General features: G+C 43.6%; 1 protein-coding gene across 1 annotated transcript in view; it reads left to right on the forward strand.

The window, feature by feature from the left end:
- Positions 1-20,073, forward strand: part of MYO15B (myosin XVB) — a 117,113-nt gene that overhangs the window by 64,591 nt on the left and 32,449 nt on the right. The window contains exons 25-28 of the mRNA XM_033960997.1: positions 2,112-2,186; positions 6,072-6,129; positions 16,491-16,621; positions 19,893-19,988. Coding sequence (XP_033816888.1) covers positions 2,112-2,186; positions 6,072-6,129; positions 16,491-16,621; positions 19,893-19,988 — 360 coding nt within the window. The remainder of the gene's footprint in view (positions 1-2,111; positions 2,187-6,071; positions 6,130-16,490; positions 16,622-19,892; positions 19,989-20,073) is intronic.

Genomic DNA, 20,073 nt, shown 5'->3' on the forward strand with positions numbered 1-20,073 from the left:
AAAAAAAAAAAGCATAATGTACAATGAACATAGCTAAAACAATCATAAATTGTACACAATTTTCGCCCTCCTTTAGTAACGCATAGAACGGGTTTTAGCTCCGGCGGTGGCGGTAACTGCTCAGATGCTTATAGAATTCCTATGAGTGTCAGAGCAGTTGCCACCGCTGCCGGGGCTAAAACCCGCGCTTCTCGTTAGTAGGGTTTAGTGCACTACTTATAAATGAGCAAAAAATGCCATGTGACGCGACCCAGAGTCTCATTTCTGGTGCAGAATTTACCAGTTTCATATCATCATTTTCAGGCATGGCAGCTCAGGTGGCACAGAGCTCATGTGTTTCCCAGTTATATCTAAGGCCCCATACACATTGTGGAGATTAGCCGAGCCCATTTTCCAGGCTGTATTCAAAATCAGATTCCCTGTACTCTGACAGGGGGATTTACCAAACACTGTTTAGCTGTTTTATTCCGTGGCTTTTTTTCTTTAGGTTCTGACACATTATAGCAGGGGTGTCAAAGTCAGTCCTCGAGAGCCGCAATCCAGTCGGGTTTTCAGGATTTCCCCAATGAATAGGCATGAGATCTATTTGCATGCACTGCTGTCATTGTATGCTAATAGATTGCATGCATATTCATTGGGGGAAATCCTGAAAACCTGACTGGATTGCGGCCCTCAAGGACCGACTTTGACACCTGTGCATTATAGGAACTGGTCCATTTTCTTCCTTTCTTTTTTTTTAAATCTTTATTGATTTTCCAAATTATCAAAGTGCAATAAACAATTGTACATAGAATAATTTTGTTAGAAAAAGCACATTCATCATTCAGAAATACATGAATAATCATTTTTACTCCTTCCCCCCCACCCAAATGACTAATCAAGAAAAACATAAATATATAGGTTCCTTCAATAACCTTTCCTATATTAATCTCTGTAAAAATCAAACCCCAACCCTCCCACCCACCCCTTGGATGTGTAAGTTATAATCAGAAGTGAATTAATGAACCAGTCAATTATTATTATTATTATTATTAATAAAATCAGTCAGCGGACCCCATGTTAGTTGAAATACCTTAGTATTACCCTTTTGATCATTAATCATTTTTTCCAACCTATAACAAAGACATAATGAGCGCCACCAAAAGCTAAAATCCAAGCGATCAAAGTTTTTCCAATTTTTTTGTGACCATTCGGATGGCTATCCTTCCTTTCTGAGTAACTCTAGTCCTTCCTTCAAAAGGAAATTCAGAAAGCTGCGTCTCTGCTTCCATCACTTTCTTTTTGTCCTTCCTTGTTTGCTTTCTGAATACCTGACAGTTATAGTCAGAGGTCTCAAAGTTCAAGCTGTCATAGCCGCAGCCCTTTTCTCCTCTGCGTCTGCCATCAGTCACTTCTTGATCTCAAGTGCTTCTCTCTATGGACTTTAGCACGGCTGTTCCAGCCCAGTGGAACCAAGCCCTGTTGTGTGTGTTTTCTCTCGCCCTCTTCAGCAAGGCATATGCAGAGAGAAACTGAGAAAGCAGGTAGGTGACAGTCTGTGCCTTTTTTCCCCCAGTTAAAATGCCAGCGTTTGGCGTTCTGCTTCTCTTCCGGCTCCTCATCCCACTGTTTACAAAGATTGGCACCGAGAGTACGATGGTCTGTTGGCCTTTTGGCACACCTCTGGACTTTTACAGGTGCCCATGACTTGGAGTTCCTCAGTTACCTGACTGGGGTCCATTCCAGATTCTCTATTTGGGTGTGTATTAGGCAAATGAGATCGGCAGATGGATCTTTTACATTTCCAACTAAGCATATCCTTCCCTGAGTAATAACGCTGTTATCATGCAACTGCTTGATTCCTGGAGTAAGTTATTCCTTGCAGAAATCAAGCCCCCCCCCCCCCCCCATCTGATGCAGTAAAAGGGCTTATTTACTGGATTAACTAATAACATGGGGTTTGATTTGCAATAAACTTCCTGGAGCTTCAAACGGTTACTGACCTGGTAAATGGAGCCTGAGCTAGTGAAAGGAACTGACCCATTGCCCCATAACTTCCGCTTTAAACCTGGTTGAGATGACTGCGTACCTCCCTGGACATTAACCAATTACTTGTTGTCTTCTGTGTTCAGCAAATACGTAAGGACTGGCAGAAGAGGAGCGGGTCAACAATCAGACGGCAGGACCTAAGCGACTGGCCTGGAATGGTATATTGATTCATTTGTCTTTCTCTGCCTTTATGGGGTGGGTGTTGCCTTGACTATAGGAGTAAGGCTGCCTTGTAGGTTACCAAGCTGCGTCAATAAATGTCTACAGGCAAGACTCGCAGGAAGAAAGAAGAACTGGAAATAGGCATCCATGCCAACCCTTCCTGTTATTTTTTTCTGTGTCTTAGATTTGCGATTCCCCTGTAAAATTCCCCCTCAAATTTTTACTCCTCTTCTAACTCCTCTTCATAGACTCAACTATCTAACCTCCCCCTAAATTGTAATTTCCCCGTAAATGTCCAGTTTTTCTTCTGATGTAATCCTCAAATTTCTACCCGTCTCTTAAGTTCTCCCAAAGACTCCATTTATATAACCAGCTCCCTAAACTGTAATTTTTCCTGGAAATGTCCAGTTATCTTCTGATGTAATCCGCCTAGAACTGCAAGGTACAGGCGAAATAGAAGTCACTAATGTAATTTCTGCTACTAATATGAAGCAGTGTGTCCTCTTCTCTGTCATGAATCACCATGTAGTCATGGTTGAGTAGATGATAGGAAAGTAAGACCTGCCCATCCCAAAGATCTGTGGCCAGAGGGCACTTATTTTTACCCATTTGCTTTGAGACCAAAGAAGCCAAAACTCTTTTATTCAAGATTTGTTTCATTTATGTTCTGCAAACTTGATTCTACTCTTCACTTTCTTGGCCTTAAGCAAGTTACAATTTACAGCTAAGCATACAAGTGATATCAAAAGGATACCTACCAAATTACGATTAGAAAAATAGAGAGAGGTGAGAACATGATGTACCTGGAAAATAAGCTGGTTACAATAAGCCAAACAAAACTGGCCGCATGTGTTTATTTCATTTTCTATACTGTTCTCCCAGGGGTACATGTATTTATTCAGGTACTCAAGCTTTTTTCCCTGTCGGTCCCAGTGGACTCACAATCCATCTAATGTACCTGGGCAATGGGAGACCAGTTGGCCTGCTCAGGGTCACAGGGGACAACATGGGCTTGAACCCACAACTATAGGGTGTCGAGGCTGTAGTTATAATCCCCTGCACCACACTCTCAGACATTGTATGGTAGAAAAATTGCAAGGTAACCACTGAGATGGCAAACATAGTTAACAAAGCATGACAAAACACAAAACAGCAGAAGATCATAACAGAGGAGGGAGAGAGAGAGAGAGGGAAACCTGGTACAAAGGAGAACTGACACTGGATCTGGGGGCACTAAGGACATAGAAAGGGGGCGCTGGGGACACTAAGGACATAGGAAGGAAGGAGGGAAGGAACAGAAAGGGACAATTGTTGGGCCTGAGTGCAGAAAGAAATGAAAGATAGGATGCACAGTCAGAAGGAAACGCAACCAGAGGCTCATGAAATCACCAGACAGCAAAGGTAGGAAAAATGATTTTATTTTCAATTTAGTGATAAAAATGTGTCAGTTTTGAGAATTTATATCTGCTGTCTATATTTTGCACTATATTTGTCTATTTTTCTATAGTTACTGAGGTGACATCATTGAAAACCCCCCAAATATAAATGATAATTATCATTTTATCTGCTATGGCAAAATAAGGTTAAATAATAGCATAATTCAACATAACATAACATAAAAATAACCATACTGGGTCAGACCAATGGTCCATCTTGCTCAGAATCTTGTTTCCAGCAGTGGCCAATCCAGAAACCCAAATAGTAGCAACATTCTAAACCCCAAAGAGTAGTAATATTCCGGAACTCGAAACAAAAACAACATTCTATGTGGAATCCCCATAGAGCAGCAACATTTCATGCTACCAATCCCAGGGCATGCAGTGACTTCTTCCATGTCTAGGGAAGAGTGGCACAGTGGTTAAAACTACAGCCTCAGCACCCTGAGGTTGTGGGTTCAAACCCACGATGTTCCTTGTGACCCTGGGTAAGTCACTTAATCCCCCCCCCCCCATTGCCCCAGGTACGTTAGATAGATTGTGAGCCCGCCGGGACAGAGAGGGAAAACTGCTTGAGTACTTGAATAGATGCATGTAAACTGTTCTGAGCTCCCCTGGGAGAACATTTTAGAAAATTAAATAAATATCTCAATAGCAGATCATGGACTTTTCCTCCAGGAACTCGTCCAAACCTTTTTGAAATGTGGATACATTAACCGCTATTACCATATCCTCTGGCAGTTCCATGCTTAGCCATTCGTTGAGTGAAAAAATATTTCCTGCTATTTGTTTTAAAAGTATTTCCATGTAACATACATAGTAACATAGTAGATGACGGCAGATAAAGACCCGAATGGTCCATCCAGTCTGCCCAACCTGATTCAATTTAAATTTTTTTTTTTTCTTCTTAGCTATTTCTGGGCGAGAATCCAAAGCTTTACCCGGTACTGTGCTTGGGTTCCAACTGCCGAAATCTCTGTTAAGACTTACTCCAGCCCATCTACACCCTCCCAGCCATTGAAGCCCTCCCCTGCCCATCCTCCTCCAAACGGCCATGCACAGACACAGACCGTACAAGTCTGCCCAGTAACTGGCCTAGTTCAATCTGTAATATTATTTTCTGATTCTAGACCCTCTGTGTTCATCCCACGCTTCTTTGAACTCAGTCACAGTTTTACTCTCCACCACCTCTCTCGGGAGCGCATTCCAGGCATCCACCACCCTCTCCGTAAAGTAGAATTTCCTAACATTGCCCCTGAATCTACCACACATCATTGAGTGTCCCATAATCTTTGTACTTTTGAAAGAGTAAAATCAATTCGGTTTTGCCCGTTCTATACCACTCAGGATTTTGTAGACCTCAATCATGGCCCACCTCATCCATCTCTTTTCCAAGCTGAAGAGCCCTAACCTCTTTAGCCCTTTTCATTTTTAATTTAATTGTAATACAGAGTTTATATACCGCTAAATCATCACGAAGAGTACAAAGCGGTTTACAAACAATTAAACAAAATAAGTACTTAGGTACTTTGAGAATCCCTCACAAACTAATTAACGTACCCCATAAAAAAAATATACCGGTATTTACTTACATAACAAGGATATATAGAAAGAAAAAAAAGAAAATATTGTATCAAAATATAGTAAATATTATATCATATGAGAGGCGTTCCATCCCCTTTATCACCTTGGTTGCTCTTCTTTGAACCTTTTCCAATTCCACTATTGCCCCCTTTTATTAAACCGCGATAGTGGTTTTTAGCGCCGGGAGCTGCGCTGAATTCCCCGTGATGCTCCCGATGTTCATTGTGGGGTTACGAGATCTTTTGCTGGACTACCCATCAGAATAACAAAAAGATATTGTAATACTCTGAGAATCAAACGAGTCCCTTCTTCACAATGGGGTAGCCAGCATTGACTTTTTGGTGGGACTTAAGGCCGTGTGAATGTTTACATCATGTTCAGTTCTCCTCTGACTGGCCTATGCTACTGTCATTCATTGGATGAGCCTAACTCCAAAGTGGTGAGGTCATGACCCAGCCTTGGCTGTAACCCTGCTTCTTCAGCTGTGATGCAATGCATTGTGTCTTTTGTATATGCAGTACGATAGCCAGTTTTGTATAGCAGTTATTCTGCAATGTAACCTCTATATTCTCAAATGAGGAGACATCTGCATTTGTACCATAATAATCTGTCTTTCTTTTATTATCTGTATAATTTCATAAACTTGTGCCCTACTCCCCGTGCATATTTCTCTTGCACTGAATGTCAGCATAATTTACTGCTCTTGGAAGGAGCAAAGAGGTGATGTCTAGTACTTGTGTGGGAAACCTCTACCAAACTGGACAGTATTATTGGAAATTCAATGTGATTGACTTTATAAGTTACTTAAGTCATTTTAAAGCTCAGAGAATTGCCTCTTATTGCTTACTTTCCCTTTGGCAGGATGTAAGACGACTAGAGATCCCCGTAGAGCTTGCGGCTCTCCTGCGTTTAGCGGAAGGTAAGGAAGCCTGAACGTAATCTCATCTTTTTGAGCTTGGAGTGAGGGGAGGAAGGGCAGGGAGAAACCAGGAGCCAGAAAAGTTAGATGAATCAATTAATTTTATTTATTTAAAACATTTCTAATCCGCCTTTGTCCAAGGCGGCTCACAGTATCACATACACAATTCAGGTTTGAACATCTTAAAAAGTCACCCACATCAGTAAAAATCATACGATTCTATCATCTGAACCTATAGATTACCTCTCAGCCATTCATCTACAATAAAGCCATTCATTTACAATAAAGCAAAACAGATCTAATTAGCTGCAAAATAAGACAACATTCGGAAGATAGAATATTCACTTAAAAAAGCAGGATATTAGCTTAGAAAAGCCTGCACAAACAAATGGGTCTTAAGCAGCTTTCTAAATTGCATTAGACTTTTACAAAACCATAAGGTACCAGTCAACGCATTCCATGTAAATGGTCCGTAAATGAGTAGTCCTGAGGAAGGAGTAATGGGGAAGTATCATGAGCTAGAGAGACGAGTTAACAGAAAGAAGGAAGGCTTAGAGACCTAGATATTGGACTGAATTACAGAAGAGAAAGATGAGGAGGTCCGCAGAAATTTCCTGCTGGTCCACAGGGCCGGCACATGCATCGGGCCCCAGACTGCGCTCTTCAGCCGCTGGTCAAGTTTCAAGTTTATTAATATGTTTGATGAATCGCTTATTAAAATTACTAAGCGATGAACAAAATCAAAATAGAGAATAATACAAAGAAACTAACATTTTAACAATATTCTTTCATAAAATACAAACATGAGTCGGGAGGGAAAAAGCAAAAGTTACAATTTTCAATTTTGGTAGAAAGATGGAAAAAAACAAGAGGGTGAGGGGTGGTTAAACTATAGCACAATTTGAAACCTCACTTAAGAAATTTAAATATTAAAAGCATCTTTAAACATATAAGATTTTAAAGATTTTTTGAATATTGTGACATCTTTTTCGTTTCTAATATATTGTGGCAGAGCGTCCACCATTGAGGGCCCATCACAGAGAACATGTCCGATCTTCTTATTCCTATAATTTTCAAAGAAAGAACTGAGAGGAGATTTTGGCCAGATGAACAAAGTGGGCGTTGAGTACTGTGTGGTATTAATAATCTAGATATAAATTGGGGTTCGTTGAATGCTAGAGTTTTAAAAATAAGCAACATTATTTTAAAAATGATCCTATGGCCGATTGGAAGCCAATGGGCGTCTATCAACAATGGTGAGACATGGCGTCTTCGGGCCGGCTCCCTCTTCCTCAGAGGCAGAGGCTCCTACGCGCGTCCTGTGCCTGAACCAGAAGCCTTCTCTCTGATGTGGCAACGTCAGAGGGAAGGCTTCCAGATGAGGCACGGGATGCGTGAGGAGCCGCTGCCCACGGCTTTGTGCACTGCTATCTGTTCAGGAAGAACTGCATTTGTTTCTTTTCCTCTGGGGATGTACTGCATGCAGAGTCTTGCATCTTAGGGTTTGTTTGTATATATTAGTACTTTTAGTTTTTGGTCCCATATTTGCACAGGGGTTATCTGTGTTCTGGTAGGAATAAATATTGAGAAGCATAGTGTGCTTTGTATAGTTTAATTTTGTGGTTAACCATTATGTATTGTTAATACGATTATATATATTGTGTGTATATATATATGAAAAATGAATGGAAAAAATAGTGTTAGAATTAGTACTATTATGGGGACGGAGACTGGTGGAGATGGGTGGGGTCTGGCCCACAACTTAGCCCAGTGTTCTCCAACCACCAGTCCGTGGACCGGTACCGGTCCACAAAATAATTATTTTATTTCCGCCGGTCCATTGGTGTAAAAAGGTTGAAGAACACTGATCTAGAAATGAGACAATGAGAAAAGACTGGACGATGGGAGGGAGACAGGATGTTGGGAATAAGTGAGAAGAGATAAATTGGAATTAGGAGATGAGCTTAGGAACCAGCTCTGAGGGTGTTTGAACAGCCCCTGATATTGAACAAACTCCTTGACTGTGTCCAAGGGGAGCTAGTTTCCTTTGGCTTTAACGCCCTCCAATAATTTTGGAACGTTGGTTCCCATGGAGATGAGTGTGCTGGTTTGATGGAAAGAGCAGGTATGGAAAGTACCAGGGAAGGGAAGCAGAGGGAAGGGAAGCAGGGGCAAGGCGTGACAGGAGACGTAGGCTTTGTGGCACATAAAGTGTTAAACATGTAATAAATCTCTTCTACCACTCCTAGATGGTTGAGTTCATTTTATTGCTGTGGTTAGATGAGCTCAGTACTCGTTGTCCTTCTGTGACTGAATAGAAAGAGTTGAATCTGGATCACTCCTGTGCAGGGATTGTGGAGAAGCCGGGACTGAAAAAGTCCTATAGAGTTCTTAGGGCAGGATTAACTCTTTGTTGGGCCATAGGCAAACAGGTATGTTGGGCCCCTCATTGTAATTTAAATATATTTGAAAACTCCCACAAATGGAGCCTTGCATGATTCTGACTACAGAGGAAAACTGGCAGAAGAGGAAACAGCAGATAAGAGGCTTTGCTCGCTGGCTCCCCCTGCTGACTAGAAGGCAGTACACAGGGAATGAGGAAGAATAAGACCTCTGTGGTGAACAATGGTTCTGCGCCCTCCTGATTCTCTTCTCTGTGGCAGTATCTAATGTACCAGGGCAAAATCCTGCCCTGTGATTTGAGAGGGCCCCTCCTAAATATTTGGGCCCTGTGCCCATGCCTAGTTTGCCTATGCTTTAATCCTGCCCTGAGAGTTCTTTTGACAGACGCTGGGCCTCCTCCCGCCTCCATCAGACCTCCATAGAGATTGCTTGGGTATTGATTCAAAACAAGCATTCAGAGTGTCATGTTTGGCTTCTTCCGATCTTGCTCCTTTCCCTCTGTCATAGGATGTTGTCTGTGCACTGTTTTTTCACGTAGTAATAGCTCAAATGCACTGTTTGAAGGCCCCCCACTCCCCCTGTGATCCTGTGGCACGCCAGGAGATAGTGGTTAGATTTTTGTTTCACATCTTGATTAAGTGGCAATTTTCAGCAGATGGCAAATGGCATTTTTTAAAATGCTGCCCACTACTGGCAGAATTAAGCCCCGATCAGATATTCAGTTCCAGCCATTGACTGGGTACCTGCACTGAAAATATGGGTGTAGAGTGGCCATCAGGAGTTTTCCAAGTACTACAGGTATTCAGAGATGCTATCTGGGTGCCAGTGCTGAATACTGGCAGAGCCCGGATAAGTTCTGGCTCCACCCTGATTCTGCCCTCGGACCGCCCTGACATGGACTGGATTTTCAGTGGCTTTATCTGGGTGAGTGGGATTAATCTGGCTGGAACAGACCTGAAAAATTCCTTTTGAAAATCCGCCCCAATATTTCCTTGAGGTGGGTATTTCATTCATTGCTTTTATGTTTGCATTTCCTGCAATTTAGAGCCAGTTGACTGATAAGTCATTTTTCTTAGTTTAAAAAGCTAGAGGTACTTAGGGGAGAGCTTGCTTTGTGAATAAATAATCTTTGCTTATTACTAAGTAAATTGAGTTGGTAAACAGTAAAGGACTGAAAAGCAACAGAGATCTGAAGGGAAGAGTTAAAGCTGAAGTGTCAGTTCAAAGCTGTTGTGGACTGGGCAAGACAGTGAAAAGAAAAGAAAAAAGGCCAACTGCACCCACGCTACTTGTCTGTGTGAAGGGTGCCCTAAGGATGGATTGGCTTATAGGTTTCCGGCTTATTGTTCTCCAGCTGCGGCCGGTGCCAGATAATATAGGCAATCAGAACTACAAATGTGCAAAAACTGCTCATACCTCCTCCCCCCATGCTCACTCTTGCATGTTGCATATGATTGCATTTATATACTCTGTGCACATGGGGAACACGGTTTTCAAAGCAATTTGCTAAGTATTGCCCACGCCAAATCTGACTAAATGTGTGTGTGGGGGGGGGGGGGGGGAGGGGGGAGTTCCAGATTTGAAGGGAAGCAGTTAGAAAACCTGCATAGAGCAGAACTGGAATTGCGGAGTTTCAAAAATCCATGCTTTTTATTTTCCAGTAATATCTGCCCACAGTAAAAACAGGTGCAAGCCCGACAAACTAGACACTTGCCTAGGGCTGAAACATGTAGAAAAGATTCTGTCATGTCAGGTATGTTAAATTAAAGGCTGCAGTGGCAGATGCTTCCCTATTGCTCCTGGACGGAGAAAAGGAAGACTAAAGTTCATGTCTGCCCAGATGCCGCTGCTCTGTGAACCCTATCTCACAAATCTCTCTTGTAGCCCTTGGCAATGAAGCAACAATGAATCCAACCAGCAGCGTAGTAAGAGATGGGTGGTCCGCCCTGGGCGCCATCTTGGTGGGGGCAGGGGCTGCTTTTTTTTTTTTCTTTTCTTTTTAAATGAGTGCAGCTGTTGTGCTCACACATCTACGTCCATTAACATAGTAACATAGTAAATGACGGCAGATAAAGACCTGAACGATCCATCCAGTCTGCCCATTAGTTATTCTCAGTAAAAATCCATGATTAAATTAACTTGTCTCTTCTTTGATATTTCTGAGCCATAGACTGTACAGTCCACCTGGCATTATCCTAGGTTCTAACTGCTGAAGTTTGCCATCTAAGCTCACTCCAGCCTATCCAACCATCCCGTTGTTTGCAGGATATCTACTGTAAATAACTGGCCAGTAACGTCCAAGTTAGTGAAGTTCCCATTGAAGTCCTCCCCAGCCCATCCTACACCGAATCACTATATATAGGACACAAACCATAGAAGTAAAAAACTAAAGAAGTTGCTTGAGCCCCAAACTGGGACCCCCCTGGCCCCCCCCCCCCCAACACTCCCAACAGCAAGCCCCCCTGCCTTCTGATCCCCTCGCCCCTTCTCATCACTCCAAAACAAAATTCTGGTGGTCTATTGGGCTGGTTAGGTCAGACCCCCCCCCCAGCTCAAGGACCATCCACCCCTGGCACTGCCCCCCCCCAAACCCGTACCTTTTGTAGAAAATCATGCAGGAGAGATGCCCATTCCCTGTTGTCTTGAAGGGCCACGTCTTTAAAATGGTGGCCCTTCCCCTCTCCCGGTGAAGCCTGGGATCCAATGGGAGGGGTCTAAGGTTCTGATTGGTGGAAGGGCCTTAGGTGCCTGAGCCATTCAGGGCTGTAGCCCCTCACAATGCATGACCGGCATGCACTGGGAGGGGCCTAAGGCTCTAATTGGCTCAGGCGTCTAAGGTTTCTTCCAGGGGAGGGATCTTATGCGCCTGAGCCAATCAGGCCTCTCCTAGAGCATCACCGGCATGCATCGGGAGGGGGAAGGGCTGCCATTTTGAAGAGGCGACCCTTCAAGGCAGGAGGGAGTGGGCATCCCTCCTGCCTGATTTTCAATAAAAGATATGGGAGGGGGCGTTTTCATTGGTGGATGGTCATCGAGCTGGGGGGTCTGACCTGACCCCCCCACCCCAGCCTACTAGAGCATCAAGATTTTGTTTTGGAGTGGTGCGAGTGGTCAGAGATAACAGAAGGGGGGGTTTAGTATCAGGGGGTGTCAGGGGGTCCCCCCAAACTGGGCTGTGTTGTTTTTTTAATGCTGTTGTGCCTGTACTGTGTGCTCCAGAGCTGCCGGTAATTAGCGATTGGAAACGAGAGGGGATTCCCTTTTGTGCATCGCTAGAAGAGCTCATTTGAATTGTTTATGTTTATGTTTATTGGGAGCTTCTACACTGCTACTAATGACTAGGGAGTCAATTCAGAGCGATTTGTGAGCTTCAGTAAAGGTGTTACAATACATGAGCTTCAGTAATGGTGGTTTCTGTATATCAGAGTAAGAATGACACGGGGAAAAAATCTGTCCCCGTCACTGCACCGTCCCCGGCCCACCATCCCCTTCACTGCCCTGTCATCGTCACTTCCATTCCATTCACCACCCTGTCACCGTTCCCGCAGCAAGACACCTAACGCCCCTTTCCAATGAACAACAATCTCCTCCTGCCCTCTTCCACCTCTCTTCCCAGCCTACCCACCTCTATCCCCCCCCTTACCTACACTCTCCCCTCTCTTTCCAACCTCAACTACTTCCTTGCTCCTAATATTGTTCAATTGTTTTGAACCACTTGTAATTTATTGCTTGCTTCTAATAATGTTCAATTGTTCTAAACCATTTGTAATTCTTGATAAACAAATGTGAACCGCCTAGAACTCCTTGGGTATGGCGGTATACAAAAATAAAGTTATTATTATTATTATACAAGCCTCAGTACTGCAATATTTAGCTTATTCCTTCCTTATAAATCAAAGTTCTGGCTGCTGAACTGGACAAAGAGATGTTCAGCTGGCAGGGCTTTGTTTATAAATTTTTATCAACACAACTAATATACTACTTTATCCTGAAGCAAAAAATAGAAAAAGAAATAGAATTTTTTTTTCTACCTTTGTTGTCTGATTTCTGCTTTCCTCATCTTCTCATTCAATTCCTTCCATCCACTGTCTCTCTTCTCTCTGCGTCTTCCGTTTGCTCTGTTACTATGCCTCTCCCTTTCTTCCCCCCCCTCTCCAAATTGGTCTGGCACCCATCTTCTTCCCTCCGCTCCCCCCATAGTCTGCAGTCTCTGTCTTCTTCCTTGCCAGCATCTTCTCCCCACTCTCTCTTCCCCATTTCCCTTCAGCTTCTCTTCCCACTCTACCTTCCCCATGTCCTTTCTATGTCTTCCCCATCTCCTTTCAGCGTCCTTCCCCCCACTCTCTCTTCCCTATTTCCCTGCAGCATCTTCTCTCCACTCTCTCTTCCCCATTTCCCCTCAGCATCTTTTCCCCACTCTCTGTTCCCCATTTCCCTTCAGCATCTTCTCCCCACTCTCTGTTTCCCATTTCTCTTAAGTGTCTTCGCCCACTCTGTCTTCCCCATGTCCTTTCAGCGTCCTTCTCCCCACTCTGTCTTCCCCATGTCCTTTCAGTGTCCTTCTCCCAACTCTGTCTTCCCCATGTCCTTTCAGCGTCCTTCTCCCCAGTCTGTCTTCCCCATGTGCTTTCAGCTTTCTTCTCCCCACTCTGTCTTCCCCATGTCCTTTCAGCGTCCTTCTCCCCACTCTCTCTTCCCCATTTCCCTGCAGCGTCTTCTCCCCACTCTCTCTTCCCCATTTCCCTGCAGCGTCTTCTCCCCACTCTCTCTTCCCCATTTCCCTGCAGTGTCTTCTACCCACTCTCTGTTCCCCATTTCTCTTAAGCGTCTTCTCTCACTCTGTCTTTCCCATGTCCTTTCAGCGTCCTTCTCCCCACTCTGTCTTCCCCATGTGCCTTCAGTGTCCTTCTCCCCACTCTGTCTTCCCCATGTCCTTTCAGCGTCCTTATCCCCACTCTGTCTTCCCCATATCCTTTCAGTGTCCTTCCCATTCTGTCTTCCCCATGTGCTTTCAGCGTCCTTCTCCCCACTCTGTCTTCCCCATGTGCTTTCATCATCCTTCTCCCCAATGTCTTCCCCATGTGCTTTCATCATCCTTCTCCCCAATGTCTTCCCCATGTGCTTTCAGCATCCTTCTCCCCACTCTGTCTTCCCCATGTCCTTTCAGCGTCCTTCTCCCCACTCTGTCTTCCCCATGTGCCTTCAGCGTCCTTCTCCCCACTCTGTCTTCCCCATGTCCTTTCAATGTCCTTCTTCCCACTCTGTCTTCCCCATTTCCTTTCAGCGTCCTTCTCCCCACTCTGTCTTCCCCATGTGCTTTCAGCATCCTTCTTTCCACTCTGTCTTCCCCATGTGCTTTTAGCATCCTTTTCCCCACTCTGTTTTACCCATTTCCCTTCAGCATCTTTTCCTCTACACCCCACCTTTCCTCCCTTTCTCCCTCCATGCCCCTTACCTTCGTGGCGCTTTCACCTCCCCCCCCTGCAGTAAGAACACCTCTTTGCCGATTCTGTCATGCACTCGCACACCCAGTCCCGGTCCGGCAAACCTCCTTGTCCTTTACCTGTGGCCGGCAATGTCTAAACTGCCTTCTTACAGCAGCCAGAGCGTTGAAGTTGCATATGGCTGCCAAAAAGGTCGTCTCTGATGCAACTTCTGGTTGCGTCAGAGATGACCTTTATGGCAGCCACACGCAGCTTCGACGTTTCGGCTGCTGTAGGAAGGCAGTTTCGACATCGCCGCCACGAAGGTAAGGGGCAGGGAGGGAGTAGGTAGCTCTTTAAACTCGACGGTGGCAGTAAGGAGGGAGGGAGCGCGATAGGTGACCGCATGCGTTCCCTCCCTTAACTGCAGGACAAGGCCATTCACCGCTCCACAGGGCAGTGAATGGCCTTGTCCCCGTAGCCACGGTGAACACAGGTTTTCCCTCACCGTTTTGGTGAGTTACCCACAGCTACCCGTGGGTAACAGCCACCGTTTCATTCTCTATATCAGAGCCCAAAAAAGTAGCTTTCTTCAGGGTGTATAGAAGCCCAGTAGATGGCGCCAAATTAGATATTGTGCCAGGCAGCAGGCTCCACATCAGACATCGAGAGTACTGTAATCATTTTGGTTTGATTAGTTGTAATTTGGTGCCATCTACTGGGCTTCTATACACCCCTGAAAAAGGCTACTTTAGCCAAAACAAGGATCATGTTAGGGTCCAGTATATTTTAAAAAGGATTTTTTTATACCTGCCTTATTTTATGTATATGATATACAGTGGTGCCTCGCATAAAGAACGCCTCGCACAGCGAACGCTGCACACAACGAACTTCATGTCATGATTCATACAACGAACTTCGTTTCACACAACGAAGTCGCCCGAGCTTCCACGATCGCTGCTGATGTATTGCATCCTTCCGCGCAGGCACTGCAGGCAGTCGTTAGTCACTGCGCTTAACGCGTTTCACATAACGAACTTTTCGCATAACAAACTTGCTCCTGGAACGAATTAAGTTTGTTGTGTGAGGCACCACTGTATGTGTTTTATTGATTTATGATGTTTCAATAAATTGATTGTTCTTACAGTTGTTTGATTTCTGTCCCTTCCCCCACTACTTGTTTGGCTCTATATGTCACACGTGGGGTTGCAATTTTTTTTCTTTTGTATTGTGTGATACATGGTTTCTGTATATCATACATTCATCTTTCTTTGTATTATTTGTGCGTTCACCCTTTCATGTTCCAAGTGGGGGGCGTTGCCTGTCGTTTCCTCCATGTTGCTATCCCCCTAATTGTTTTAGAGTGATAACAGGTTGGTGTGTAAATATAATTTTTAAAAAAAGATAAATGAATGATCCAGCTCAATCTTGATTGTCCTTAAATAAAGGATAATATCTTTGGGTTTGTTGCTAAGGTTTCTAGGAACATTTCCTTGAACCTTTAGCTACGCTTGAAGCCCTGACACCTGGCATGACTGCTGACAACTGTCGTATGCCAATCCAACCTTTCATGTGCATGTGGTATCATGGGCTCCGTGTATGCATACAGGGCCGGATTAAAAGGTAGGTTAAGTAGGCACATGCCTTAGGCCCGAGGAGTTCAGGGGGGCCCAGAATGTTGCCTGCTATGGTGACGTCGGTGTATCTGCCTCTGTGTCCGGCTCCAGGTGTCCAAGTTTTGCCTCCTCCTGCTTTTGTCATTATTCAGTGCAGCCGAACTCGCAGTCTTCAAAAGGCCATGGGCTACATGCTGCCCGCGGCTGACCCAGAAGCCATTCCTCTGATGCTGGCATTTTGTGTTAGAAGGAAGGCTTCTGGGTCAACTGTGGGCAGCGTGTAGGAATCGCTGCCCATGGCCTTTTGAAGACTGCAAATTCAGCTGCACTGAATAATGAAGAACGAAAGAGATGGTACTACTTGATCTTCTGGGGTACACTCTCGTAGGAGGGGGGCATAGGGAGGGGGCAGGGCCATGGAGGAGCAGGTCCAGGGAGCCCAGCGTATTGGGTGCCTAGGGCCCATTGAAAAATTAATCCTGCCCTGTATGCATATGCATGTTACTACCCCACATCCTACAATAATATCAGGTAATAAGCAGAGTGGGCGCAGGCAGTTCTTAAACTTATGCTGCTCTAAAGGACCACATACAAAGAAGATGTTTTGCAAAGAACTGGTGCAGTATCCTAATTCCTCAAGCTCAATTTTATGCTTTTAGGAAAACATTGAAAACCTATCTGTTTGATAAATTCATATCTTAACTGTTTTAGTATCGTATTTATGATATGTATATGTAGTGTATTTATATGATTCGCTGATTATCCAGCTTTTCTTGACGTAAACCGCCTAGAACTCACTGGTATGGCGGTATACAAAAATAAAGTTCATTTTTTATTCTGCTGTTTGGATTATTGTGTATTCATCTTTTACTGAACTGTGTGATGACAGGATGCCTCCTCTCTCGCTCTTATACTTTAGGACAGCGCTATGTCCACACCAGCCGGATCACAGAGGTTGCTCCTCCTGAAATTGTTGCACACACCAACCTCTCCCTTCCGCAGGATCTCAACAACTTTCCCTTCTCCAAGTTTGTCAGCTCCCACTTCCAGGTACGATGTTTTCCTTGCCACTGTCCCCCTCCCACCCCTACCCTACCTTTTGTTCCTGAGATTGGCTCTATAAGAGATTTCTTCCCTAGCGGGGTTGCTGGAGAACTATTCAAATGATACACTTTTCGCTTTGCATGCATATCAAGAAACCACAGTGTTTATTTATTTTAAAATTTTCTATACCGCTTTATTCCAAAACGGTTTACAATAAAGTTGCATACATAAAATATTGAAACAGGTCAGAACAGATAAAAACAAAAGCAGAGAGATTCAATCCTTGCAATAGGTCAAATGTTCAAGGAAATGCATCAACAAATAATTGTGTCTTCAGCAATTTCCTAAATGAACTCCTATCCCTACATTTCCGAATTTGACCAACAAGGCCATTCCACAGTTTTACTCCTGCACATGTTTACACCACATATACAGCCAAAAAGGATCAAAGCGGTTTACAATATAACTCAGTCAAAATTATGAAAAGAACTCCATTTAAATAGAAAAGGAATAACATTTCTTATACATAATATCATCCTACAGCATCCAAATTAATAAATTAAATTTAAAAATTAATTAATTAAATAGAAATTTAAAAATTATAAAAATATCTAAATGTAGAAATGCAGACTGCCGTCCCGAATTCATCTCAACAATTTAAAAAGGCCAGCTGAAAAAAAAAATAAGCCTTTAAGGGCTCCTTTTACTAAGCTGCGATAGCGTTTTTAGCACACGCAGGATTTTAGCGCACGCTATATCCATGCTACGTGGCTAGAACTAACGCTAGCTCAATGCTGGCGTTAAGGTCAAGCGCGCGGCAACTCAGCGCGTGCTAAAACCGCTATCGCAGCTTAGTAAAAGGAGCCCAAAATGTCTTTTGAAATTTTGAAAAGATTCTTCCTTTCTCAATTCTCTTCCATAATACTGGGACTAAACCAAAACGCACAATTTCTAGTTGGGGCAAGACGAGCTTTTGAAATATAGGGAACAACTACTCTGTTATCATTCAAGGATCTTAATAAATGCCTAGGCGCATAGAATAATATCAAGTTCGAAAGATATTCTGAAGGATTTCTCTATCCTAAATTTACACAACAATAATTAGCTCTGTGTCATCCATACAGTAGCATAGAAAAGGGCATTCTTCAATGCAAGGCTTGAGGGTCAGTGGTTGTGCCCAGTCATACTCTGATTCTTATGTGAGCCAAGTATAGGATAATGAAGCCATTGTGACATCACTGATGAGGTTGACTCAATGGTTGGCTGATGAGGTTGGCTGATGAGCTCTGGAATGTTGCTACTCTTTGGGTGTTATTCTTTAGTGTCTATCTCAACCTCAGTCCTTCTACACCAGCATTCTTCAATGCAAGGCTTGAGGGTCAGTGGTTGTGCCCAGTCCTACTCTGATTCTTCCCTCTCTCCTTAAAGAATGACATGGGGATGGTTTCCCGTGGTTATCCGCGGGGATGGAAACAGTGATGAATTTTGTCATTGTGTCATTCTCTACTTTAAGCTTACAATCAAGTATAGCAAAGGATTAAAATTATAGCTCCCTGGTCTAGCCTAAGGCATTGTAGGTGTTAAAAATATCTATAATTATGAATAATGAGAGGGTTGACACTCATATCTACCTTACAATGAAACATGACAGAATATCTGATTCCATTACTGTTCACGATATGTCATGTTATGTCAATCAGGTTTTCTATTCAGTTCAAGGTCATATTTCATTGCAAGAGGTTGGGTCAGTTACCCAAGAAGTTACAATGGACAGTTTGACATAGGCATTCAATAGAGTTGTTAGTCCAGGTAGATCAGTACAACTATTAATACAGTTAGGTCATAGTTACAAGTTGAATTAGGTCATTGTTGACTCATTATTATGTCCCAGGAGATATGTTAGACAGTTTACAAATGGACTGTTACAATTACCATGTCAGTTACTTCAGGGTTGGCTCCCTAACTTGGTATAGAAATGTTTTTTTAAAAGTTTTCTGAACCTGAGATCATGGTCACAAGATCGTAGTGTAAATGGTAGTCGGTTCCAGTATTTTGCTAATTGATATTGGATTGATAAGGCAATTTGCCTGGTAAACTTTCTATTGTTGCATGCTGGGAATTTTAAATGGAGAAGATTTCTGACTCTGTTAAGTTGCTGGGGATGTTGCCTGTCAGTATCATAAAGGCAGTGATGCCTAATTTAAATTTGATCCTTGCAGTTATGGGCATCCAATATAGTTTTAAGTAGTAGGACTGTAGCTGTTCCAATTTCCATAGATACAATAGCAACATTTTAAAGCAAAGACCTAGGGGTCCTTTTTATCAAGTCGCGCTAGCGGGGTTAGCGCATCGGACATTTCCTCACACGCTAACCCCCGCGGCCGGCTAAAAAACTAACGCCTGCTCAATGCAGGTGTTAGCGGTTAGCGCAGCAGGCGGTTTAATGTGCGGTATTACGTGCGTTAAACCCCTGCCTCAGCTTGATAAAAGGACTCCCTAGTGTTACATTTCAGTAGTCTAGTTGAGATAGGATTAATGGTTGCACTACAATTTGGGAAATCTCCGTTTCAAAATATTTTCTGATGGGATCGTAGCTTTCCCATCACAAGGAAAGATTGTTTTAATATTGATTGTATGTGACTTTCATGAGTAGATGGCTATCAATTTCTATTCCTAAAATTCAGGATTATAAAGTGCCATTATTTATTTATATACCACTTATATCCTAAGTCAGGGCTGCCCAATTCCGGTCCTTGAGATCTACTGCCAGGCCAGGTTTTCAGGATATCCACAGTGAACGTGCATGAGAAAGATTTGCATACCAAGAAGGCAGTGCAGGCAAATCTCTCTCATGCATATTCATTGTGGATATCCTGAAAACCTGACCTGCCAGTAGATCTCGAGGACCGGACCTAAGTGGTTTCACATTCAGGTACTTTATCATATTTCCCTATCTGTCCCAGAGGACCCAAACTCTATCTAGTGTACCTGAGGCAATAGGGGGATTAAGTTTGACTTGCCCAGGGTCACAAGGAGCACGAGGGATTTGAACCCACAACCTAAGGGTGCTAAGGCTGTAGCTCTAACCACTGCCCCACACAGTCCCATACTATTCTTAAATAATAAAATGTGATCCTACGATAGCTTGCTGTTAATGCTGTAATCCAGGTGTGCTGGAAGAGTCGGAATACAGGGGACCTGCCCTGGCTTAGCGGAGCATGGTGGTCCTGCACGGAAGACGGATACTGTAACTCCTCTTTGATTTTTATTCTTCCAGGTGGCTAAATTTCCAGCATGTGAGCAGCCACTGCAACAGCCCTTAACGCGCCTGGAGTCTGAGTGCAAGCAGCATGCCCTGGACATCTGCAAACTGGTAGGGACACTGAAAAATAGACTCAGATTCTTAGGGAGCCTTTAGGAGGGCTTTCTGCATTGAAAGAGCATCAAGAGTACCGAAG

Source organism: Geotrypetes seraphini, chromosome 10, assembly GCF_902459505.1.
Source record: "Geotrypetes seraphini chromosome 10, aGeoSer1.1, whole genome shotgun sequence".
NCBI lineage: Eukaryota > Metazoa > Chordata > Amphibia > Gymnophiona > Dermophiidae > Geotrypetes > Geotrypetes seraphini.